Raw genomic sequence first — 10000 nt, 5'->3', positions numbered from 1 at the left:
ACCGCCCGGTCCTCTGCTCTGGGGGCTCGCGCAGTGAGCCAGCCAGCGAGCACGCAGCGCACACGGCTGTATTTACATTATATTGTGTTTGTACATAGAGTGTTATTGAAAAGAGGTTTCAGATTTCAGATTTGCTAAATACATTATTTAGCAAACTGCTGTCTCGCACTGCTCCGAGGCACAGAGCACTCGCAGTCAGTCAACTCCAGTCCCTCATCTCAGACACGCCCTCTTTCCAACGGTCAAATCAAACTCCTCCACACGCTATGTCCCGCCTCTCTACCCTGTTTCAGTCAGAATACGTCACCATAAGGAATCACGTACCCTGGAAATGTCATTTCAGCTCAACTTTAAGCCCTCTCTCTCTCTCTCCCTCTCTCTCTCTCTCTCTCTCTCTCTCTCTCTCTCTCTCTCTCTCTCTCTCTCTCTCTCTCTCTCTCTCTCTCTCTCTCTGGCGACTATCAAGTGTCGACCTCGCTCTCTCGCTTCCTTCGCGAGCGGTCGTCGGGGGAGGAGCCTATAGACATTTCAGGCTCACCTCAGGTGAAATCCCGTGACGCATCTCGGCTCGAACGGACGGACACACATGTCACTTATAGAGGCAGCTGCACAGCATAAAAATGATGATTATGAAACCTGTCTGTTTCTCTCTCCTGTCTGTCTGTCTCTCTCCTGTCTGTCTCTCTCCCTGTCTGTCTCTCTCTCTCCCTGTCTGTCTCTCTCTCTCCCTGCCTGTCTGTCTCTCTCCCTGTCTGTCTCTCTCTCTCCCTGCCTGTCTGTCTCTCTCCCTGTCTGTCTCTCTCCTGTCTGTCTCTCTCTCTCCCTGCCTGTCTGTCTCTCTCCCTGTCTGTCTCTCTCTCTCCCTGTCTGTCTCTCTCTCTCCCTGTCTGTCTCTCTCTCTCCCTGCCTGTCTGTCTCTCTCCCTGTCTGTCTCTCTCCTGTCTGTCTCTCTCTCTCCCTGCCTGTCTCTCTCCTGTCTGCCTCTCCCTGTCTGTCTCTCTCCTGTCTGTCTGTCTGTCTGTCTGTCTGTCAGAGTGTGAGTGTGATGCGTCTGGCTCGCTCTCTGCTGTGTGTGACGCAGCAGACGGTCAGTGTGTCTGCAGACAGAACGTGGAGGGACGAGCCTGTGACCGCTGCCAGGTTATTTGATTTGATTTTTCATTTTTAAAATTTTCATTTTTTTTATCTTTACCATATTCTAATTTTGAATGTATCTCCTATATCATCATGTTATTAAATGTGTGTGTGTGTGTGTGTGTGTGTGTGTGTGTGTGTGTGTGTGTGTGTGTGTGTGTGTGTGTGTGTGTGTGTGTGTGTGTGTGTGTGTGTTCAGGCGGGCTTCTTCGGGCTGCAGAGTGGACATGGCTGTCGGCCCTGCGGCTGCAATGAATCGGGCTCTGTGTCTGAGTCATGTGACCAGGAGGGGCGGTGCCTCTGTGTGGAGGGCGTCGCCGGGGACAAGTGTGACCACTGCGGACACGGACACTACAGTTTCCACGGCAATGGCTGCACAGGTACCCAGTGTTCTGCAATTTACTGAAAAGTACTGAAAAGTACTGAAAAGTACTAGTTACCTCTCTCAAAAAGTAATTGAATTACTTCAGAATTACTGCATAACAAAAGTAATTAGTTACTAGGGAAAGTACCGTTCGCATTACTGTTAAAAGACTGCTTCGATTGACTTATTAATGCACACGTTATTTTAGTTTTGCTGTGGCACAGTGTGGGACAAGACATACTGTCAACTTTTTATCTATCATTGTACCTGCATGGGATACTTGAACATTAGCTTATTTGCGAGGCTTATAGCCTACTCAAGGTTATTATCCTCTGGGGCTTATAGCCTACTCAAGGTCATTAGTCTCTGGGGCTTATAGCCTACTCAAGGTCATTAGCCTCTGGGGCTTATAGCCTACTCAAGGTCATTAGCCTCTGGGGCTTATAGCCTACTCAAGGTCATTAGCCTCTGGGGCTTATAGCCTACTCAAGGTCATTAGCCTCTGGGGCTTATAGCCTACTCAAGGGCATTAGCCTCTGGAGCTTATAGCCTACTCAAGGTCATTAGCCTCTGGAGCTTATAGCCTACTCAAGGTCATTAGCCTCTGGGGCTTATAGCCTACTCAAGGTCATTAGCCTCTGGGGCTTATAGCCTACTCAAGGTCATTAGCCTCTGGGGCTTATAGCCTACTCAAGGTAATTAGCCTCTGGGGCTCTGGCTGCAGCTGCGGCGTGTGGAGCGTTTTTGCGAGGCATGGAGGAGGCAGCGTCTAGGTCTGATGATCATAGACTGGATACTCCCCTGAAGTTGTCCACTATTTTCATCTATATTTTACACTTGAAAAAGTAATTGGTACTAGTTACCTCAGAAAGAAGTCAAATTAGAGTAGATTCAAGATTCAAGATTCAAGATTCAAGATTTTTATTGTCACTCCATGGTACAAGTATCACGTGTGAAATTCTTGTGCTGTGGACTCCGTTTACAACATAGTACAAATATAGCAAGGCATATGAGTGCAAAAACACTAGGCAATAAGGCAATAAGCAATAAGCAATAAGCAATAAGCAACAATAAGCAATAAGGCATTATAGTGATAAGACAAGTCCGAGACAGTGGCATATTCACTGCACATAGGTGCACATGTCATGTGCATACATTAGACGTGGGGTCAAACCTGGCGTAGAACGCGTTGAGTTCGTCTGGCAGGGTGGGTGACTCGTTGGCGTTTTGCTGTTTTTCCCCTTTGAAGTCTGTGGCAGCGTGGAGTCCTCTCCACAGGTGTTTGGGGTTGTTGGAGTCCAGTTTTGCCTCCAGCTGCCTGCCATATTCTCTCCGTGCTCTTTTTAAAGTGGTTCGGAGGGCATATCTTGTCTGTTTGTATTCCTCTGGTGTTCCAGAGTTGAAGGCGGTGGTCCTGGCGTGGAGGGCTGCCCGGACGTCACTATTGATCCAGGGTTTCTGGTTTGGCATTATTTTGATTACTTTTTGGGGGATTATGTCCTCTGTGCATTTTTGAATGAAGCCTGTTACTGTGTCTGCATATTCGTCCAGGTCTCCTGCAGCCTTGAACTCTTCCCATGCTGTTTGGTCGAAACAGTCTCTCAGAATGTCCTCTGATTGGTCTGACCAGCAGTGGGTGGTTCGGAAGGCCGGGGGGTGTCGCTTGAGCTGTTGTTGATACCTGGGAACGAGCAGGATGGAGGCGTGGTCCGATCTGCCAAAGGGGGGGCGGGGGGTAGCCTTGTAGCAGTGTTTGATGTTCGTGTAGCACTGGTCCAGTGTGCGTTTTCCCCTTGTATGAAAGTTGATGTGCTGGTGGAGTGAAGGCAAGCGCTTCCTCAGGTTGACTCTATTGAAGTCGCCTGCCAGGATCATTGCTGTTTCCGGTTGTTTCAGCTCCTGTGCGCTGTCAGAGTAACACTCTGACAGGAGAAACATCTGTAACCATAGCAACAGGAGACGCTGGACACGCTGGCTGCTGATTGGTGGATGTCTCTCTCTGTCTTTCCCAGCATGCAGCTGTGCTCACACGTGGGGCAGCTGTGACCCGGTCAGCGGCGAGTGTCTTTGCCCCGCCCACACCCAGGGAGAGACCTGCGACCGCTGTGAGGATGCACACTGGGGTCACGACCTCACCACTGGCTGCAAGGTACACAAAACATCATCCCACACAAAAACACATTTACGCTTCAAAAATCATCAAAGTGGTCCTCATTTGTGAAGATTATCTTGCTGAACACAAAGGTCTCAGTTTCATAAACTTTAACCACAGTCCTTCTCAGGCATCTAAAGGGCTTTTCACACTACACTTAGCCGGGGTTAAGTCAGTCTCAGCCTGGGGCTAAGAGAGCTTTCACACTTTTGCACAGTCCTGGCCCACTCCAAAGTGGGCTAACCCTGACTTCAGCCCCGGCTAGCTGGCCCTGCTCTGGAGCAGGGTTAACCCAGACTTTTTATCTAAACAGAGGGCTAAAAGTTGCCAGTGTGAAACAGGGCCAAGGAAACAATGTGAATCGCATAGCCCTGGTTTTAGGTTAACCTGGGTTAACAATGCGTGTGTGAAAAGGGGCTAAGTTAGCCTGGGGCTATCTTAGCCCTATTCTTAGCCCAGGGTTTAGATAGCCCCGGGCTAAGAGCATGTAGTGTGAAAAGCCCTTAACCAAACTCCCCATACAAAAATCTTCCAGATGACTTCCAGAGGAGGGAACCAGGCGACACTAACTTCCAGGTTTCAGGGGTTGCTTCAGTATTGCCATCTTACCTGTAGCCTGTACTACGAAGCTATCTTAACACATTGACTGCCAGCCGTTTTTTTTTTGCTGTAGGTAGCTTTTGCCAAGCCGTTTTTTTGAGGATTCTGGCTCATTTTACAAGAGCCGAGGATTCTTTTCTGCTTGGAGTTTGTCAACACAAAGTTCACAAAAGTACTAATAGAATGTGTGCTTTCTCTGTCTAAAAGAGTTAGTTTGTAGAGTTAGTAGTTATGTAGATATTAGCCGTTGAGTACAGCATGGTTTTAGCGTCTGAGACAGGAAGCTGAGATAATCGCAGTTTTGTGAAATTCAATCAAACAGCCAGAACAGTCACTTTAACCATTTATTTTTGGCATCAGTGAAAGATCAGACATCCAAACAATATAGTTCCGAACGCCCTCTCCTTCAACTCCTCCCTCCGTGGGCGTGTCTAGTGGCTTTCAGCCTGCGTTTGTCACAAGTGAGTGCTCTGCTGCTGGGAGTTTGAGCAGCGTCCCTCCCTGGCAGCGAGTTTGAGCAGCCTGCCTCCCTGGCAGCGAGTGTGGATAGGTCTCACTCGTCTCTTGGGTTTGAGAGCCCCGATGAAGCCCCGTGCGACTCTAGGCTTTATGCTGCCCACACAGTCCATTTCTGGAACCCCCCACCGCAGCAGCGCGAAAGCGTCCCCGCCTACAGTATGAGAATGAGGCTCGTTCGTTTCTGACTGTAAAATCGCCAAGCCATTTCCTTGATTTCCTTCCTTGGAGGAAGCAGCCGCGGGAGGCGGCTGCTTTTGGTTGACTTTATCTCTGTCGGGAGAGGACCGTCGCCACCTAGCTGGTCGGTAAAATAGATTATACACATTCAATACTTCCAATATCTCCATAGGAGACGCGGGGGGCATTGATCCACGTAGCACCGTCAAAAAATTTTTTTTTTTTTTTTTGACGACTCAACTCGTCGTTGGCAGTGAACAGCTGGATTGTGTTTGACGACTCAACTCGTTGTTGGCAATTAACGTGTTAACAGACCCGCGATCTGTCACTTTGATCTGGTTTGACTGAACAGGATCAAAGCTATCTAGTTTAACGATACTACGACGCTGGTTTTCTACTCGATAACTGAAGCTGGCTTTATCTGGGATCTGCCTGTGCACGCGCACGTTTTTCGCTCGTGCACAGGCGCGCGTCCACGCGAAAGAGGTGCGCTAGCCAATCACATTATGAACAGCTGAGTTGATCCACGCCCACACCCATTTCCTCATTCAATGAAAGCACAGTGCGTGATCAGAGTTTTAGCGGATATTTAATGTAACCTATGTCAGAATGAAAATCCGCGTTGGATATAGTCTGCTGAAGGACTGCTAAAGCTGCCGCTTGTATTCACATCAGTCATTTGATTTACTTTGATCAAGGATTTCTGTCCCTTAAATGTGTAATCTCAGCCTATAAATTTCCACAATCTGTAAACCTATTTAGACCATAGATTTAGAAACGCATGCTCAATGAATAATGATCTCTATCACTCATTATGTGTGTAGTTGCACTGATCGAATAATTAATATATAAAATAATGATAATGCTGATGCCTAATATAAAAGAGAAAACTGCTGAACTGAATTGAGACGATGCGGGCATAGTTTTCATTGATAAAAACTAGCCTATTTTTGCTCATATATTGGCATACAGCCTACAGGACACAGTTCCAGCTGAAACATGCAAGAGTAGCCTGCATATTTAGTAGCCTATTGGGGCTATCCCATATTTATCCCATATCTATATTATATGTATAGGCTTTTCTGGCATGTAGGAGAATATCACCCTCACTCCATTTGAGGGTCCGTTCATGATATGCGCTGCGTGATTAATAGTGATCATATTTCTCCACGCATCGTTGAGCTGTTAAGACATAAAGTGGTAAGTAGGTTTAATTTAATTATGTAGCCTACAGAGCCACAAATGTTTTTCTTGTTCTATTCTCAGTTGACTGCAATGTATTTTTCATATGGCGATCTTATATGAATGGTGAGTGACTCCAGAGAGCCGATTATATGGGTCTGTCATGGATTTTGATCTTATCCTCTGAAGCTAACCTGGTCGGGACCAGGTTAGCTTTGCAGCATGAGTTGCCATGGTGATTAGAAGTTAACTTGCTTTGTAGTACGGCTAAACCAACCTGAAGTTACCTCGCTAAACCACTAATCTTGCTTTGTAGTACAGGCTACTGGTGCTTGTTGTTATGATGTCACACTAACTCCTCCCTCTTCCTGCTCCTCCAGTCATGTGACTGCAGTGCTGCAGGAAGCTCCGGCCCCCAGTGTGATCTGACCAATGGGGCGTGTCGGTGTCTGGCGGGGTTCTCAGGCCGGGCGTGTGACAGCTGTGCCCCCGGTTACCATGGTTACCCAGAGTGCATGGCGTGCGGCTGTGATGCAGCCGGAACAGTGACAAGCTACTGCAACACCACGAGCGGAGTGTGTGACTGTCTGCAGGGAGGGGAGTGTGTGTGCAAGGTAGGTGTGTGTGTGTGTGTGTGTGTGTGTGTGTGTGTGTGTGTGTGTGTGTGTGTGTCTGTGTGTGTGTGTGTGTGTGTGTGTGTGTGTGTGTGTGTGTGTGTGTGTGTGTGTGTGTGTGTGTGTCTGTGTGTGTGTGTGTGTGTGTGTGTGTGTGTGTCTGTGTGTGTGTGTGTGTGTGTGTGTGTGTGTGTGTGTGTGTGTGTGTGTGTGTGTGTGTGTCTGTGTGTGTGTGTGTGTGTGTGTGTCTGTGTGTGTGTGTGTGTGTGTGTGTGTGTGTGTGTGTGTGTGTGTGTCTGAGCTGATGTTTGAATATGACTGTCTAGCTGTCAACTGGAGGTTCACATTGAAGTATAATGCAAGCTTTAGCTTGACTTGCCTAAAAATGAAAAGAAAGTGAAAGATGTTTGTTATTTTAGCGATCGTTGTGTCAAGTGAAGGAGTTCAAGTATCTCGGGGTCATTGTTCTCGAGTGAAGGGACAATGGAGCAGGAGATGGGCCGGAGAATCAGAGCACCATTGAGTGCGTTTACATGCACACAATAAACTGATAACTGTGAATAATCAGTTTATGGCAATAATCTGATTTCTGCGTTTACATGCACTTTAATAATCCGACAATAGGAGAAACCCGGGTTTACCCAGAGCATGCATGCATCTGTCAATAATATTTCCAACTTTACCGAGCACACTGTACAGCACAGAGGCAGGCAGGTGAGGTGACTTAAGCACGTCAAATGTTCATGACCCACAACGTGTGTTGAATTGAAATACTGTAGCCTACCTGTCAGAAAACGGACAGAATTTGTCACGGATTTTAACGTTATGTGTGTGTTGTGTTTTGAACGACTCTGTTGTCTGTAGGCTACGTCATTCTATTTGCAATCCGAGACAAATATTCGTCCACATTTCAACATAGTGCAGTGCAGCAGCGGTGCCGTTACAGGGACACCGGCTCTGTGCGGGAAGAGAGAGCAGAGCTCCCCGCTCCGCTCAGCCAGGGGCTCCGTGCTCACCGTCATCTCTCCAAGCCGGCTGTGGTGCGCTGTGGCCGGGGGAGAGACCGGCATGCCGGTGAGAGAACCGGGAGGAGAGCCGAGGGGCCAGTGAGTGCAGCGCGTCTTTCCCTGCCTCTCACGCGCTCCTGTGCTTCTCTCTCCTGCAAGTCACACATGCGCAGATATATAAACCCGAAAGAAACCCGGTTATGCTGGATACATGCAGAGAGAAGACCGATTATTGCCCAGAAACCTAGGTGTGTTTATCGGTTTATTCATAACCCGTTTATGACCATAAACGGATAAAGCTTATCGGTTTATGCTGTTTACATGACCATTTGAATAATCAGGTAACTCAGAAATCCGCTAATAAACAGTTTATTGGTGTGCATGTAAACGCACTCAGTGTGACGAAAAGAGAGCTGAGCAAGAAGGCAAAGCTCTCGATCTACCGGTCGATCTTCGTTCCTTCCCTCATATGGTCATGAAGGATGGGTCATGACCGAAAGAGGAGGAGGAGAGCCGCCGCTACTTCATGTAGAAAGGAGCCAGTTGAGGTGGTTCGGTCGTCTGGTAAGGATGCCACCAGGGCGCCTCCCTAGGGAGGTGTTCCAGGCACATCCAGCTGGGAGGAGACCACAGGACAGAGACTGAGGGGCTAGGTGGAGAGATGATATCTCCACGCTGGCCTGGGAACGCCTCGGGATCCCCCAGTCAGAGCTGGCTAATGTAGCCAGAGAAAGGGAAGTTTGGGGTCCCCTGCTGGAACTGCTTCCTCCACGACCCCATCCCGGATAAGCTGGTTGAAGATGATGATGTTGTGTAACTTTATTCTCTAGCCGAGAGGTTTTGGACACCGCCATTAAATGGACGTTTCGGGCTAGTTTCATTCTTCTTCGTCGGTTAGCAGGGTCGCAAGGTATTATGGGATATCCTGCGCCAACCAAGGAACCATTGCATGTAATGCAAATAATGTAACCTACCTGTTTCAGTCACCCTAAAACGTCCTACCTAGAAATGCCACCTATATAGTTTGATTTGTTGCGTTTGTTTCATACAGAGCCATAGAGAGAGCCAAAGTCACGCCCCCTTTTGGTCTGACATGGGACCTAAGGGATTTCATCCGCCATTCATTTTTCCATAGACGTTTTGTAAAATGCGTATCAAATAGTTTGACTTGGTCAAACTAAAGCCTCTTTCTTTTTTGCAGCCCTCTGTCTCTGGTCAGCACTGTGAGGAGTGTGTCTCTGGCTCATTCGGCCTGTCAGCTCTAAACCCGGATGGCTGCTTACCGTGCTACTGCTCCGGTGTGTCCGACGTCTGTGAGGAGAGAGGAGGCATGGAGAGAGTACAGGTAAGACACACACACACACACACACACACACACACACACACACACACACACCGTGCTACTGCTCCGGTGTGTCCCACGCCTGTGAGGAGAGAGGAGGCATGGAGAGAGTACAGGTAAGACACACACACACACACACACACACACACACACACACACACACCGTGCTACTGCTCCGGTGTGTCTGACATCTGTGAGGAGAGAGGAGGCATGGAGAGAGTACAGGTAAGACACACACACACACACACACACACACACACACACACACACACACGTGCTACTGCTCCGGTGTGTCTGACATCTGTGAGGAGAGAGGAGGCATGGAGAGAGTACAGGTAAGACACACACACACACAGTGCTACTGCTCCGGTGTGTCCCACGTCTGTGAGGAGAGAGGAGGCATGGAGAGAGTACAGGTAAGTGTCCCTCTCCAGGGTGCAGTCCCAGGCTAGGCCCCGTTCCACTGAGGCTGACTCAAGTGTGCTGCCTCGACAACCCCTAACACCTAACCCACTTTAGCCTCCTACTTCCTGATTCAGGGCGCTCTTTCCATCAGTACACCACAAACAGTCAAAGGTCAAATGCACAGCATGCGCCATAGGGTTCAACAAAAGTATTCTTGTGGTTAGAGCACACATCGGGTACAAGAAATATTGGGGTTCCTCGGCCTGACCGGATACAGCCGAATATGTAAACTTGACATCTGAACAACAGGCTTCGGGTTTCAGTTTTAGAAACATGACACACAAACACATATGCACGCACGCACACACACGCACACACACACACAGACGCACGCACACGCACACGCACATGCGCACACACCCACGCACGCACGCACGCACGCACACGCACACGCACACACACACACACACACACACACACAGAGACCCATTTAAAAATAGGCCT

General features: G+C 48.5%; 1 protein-coding gene across 1 annotated transcript in view; it reads left to right on the top strand.

Annotated features, from left to right (window-relative positions):
* lama1 (laminin, alpha 1) overlaps window positions 1-10000 on the top strand; it is a gene marked incomplete at its 3' end in the record, with an annotated part of 84091 nt that overhangs the window by 33118 nt on the left and 40973 nt on the right. Inside the window, exons 20-24 of the mRNA XM_083661149.1 lie at window positions 1034-1140; window positions 1334-1514; window positions 3511-3647; window positions 6509-6742; window positions 8951-9085. Coding sequence (XP_083517275.1) covers window positions 1034-1140; window positions 1334-1514; window positions 3511-3647; window positions 6509-6742; window positions 8951-9085 — 794 coding nt within the window. The remainder of the gene's footprint in view (window positions 1-1033; window positions 1141-1333; window positions 1515-3510; window positions 3648-6508; window positions 6743-8950; window positions 9086-10000) is intronic.

The sequence above is a fragment of the Poromitra crassiceps genome (genome assembly GCF_964638095.1).
Source record: "Poromitra crassiceps genome assembly, chromosome: 2".
In the NCBI taxonomy this organism is placed as follows: domain Eukaryota; kingdom Metazoa; phylum Chordata; class Actinopteri; order Beryciformes; family Melamphaidae; genus Poromitra; species Poromitra crassiceps.
Note: the sequence above shows the minus strand (reverse complement) of the source record. Positions and strands in the feature narration are given on the sequence as shown.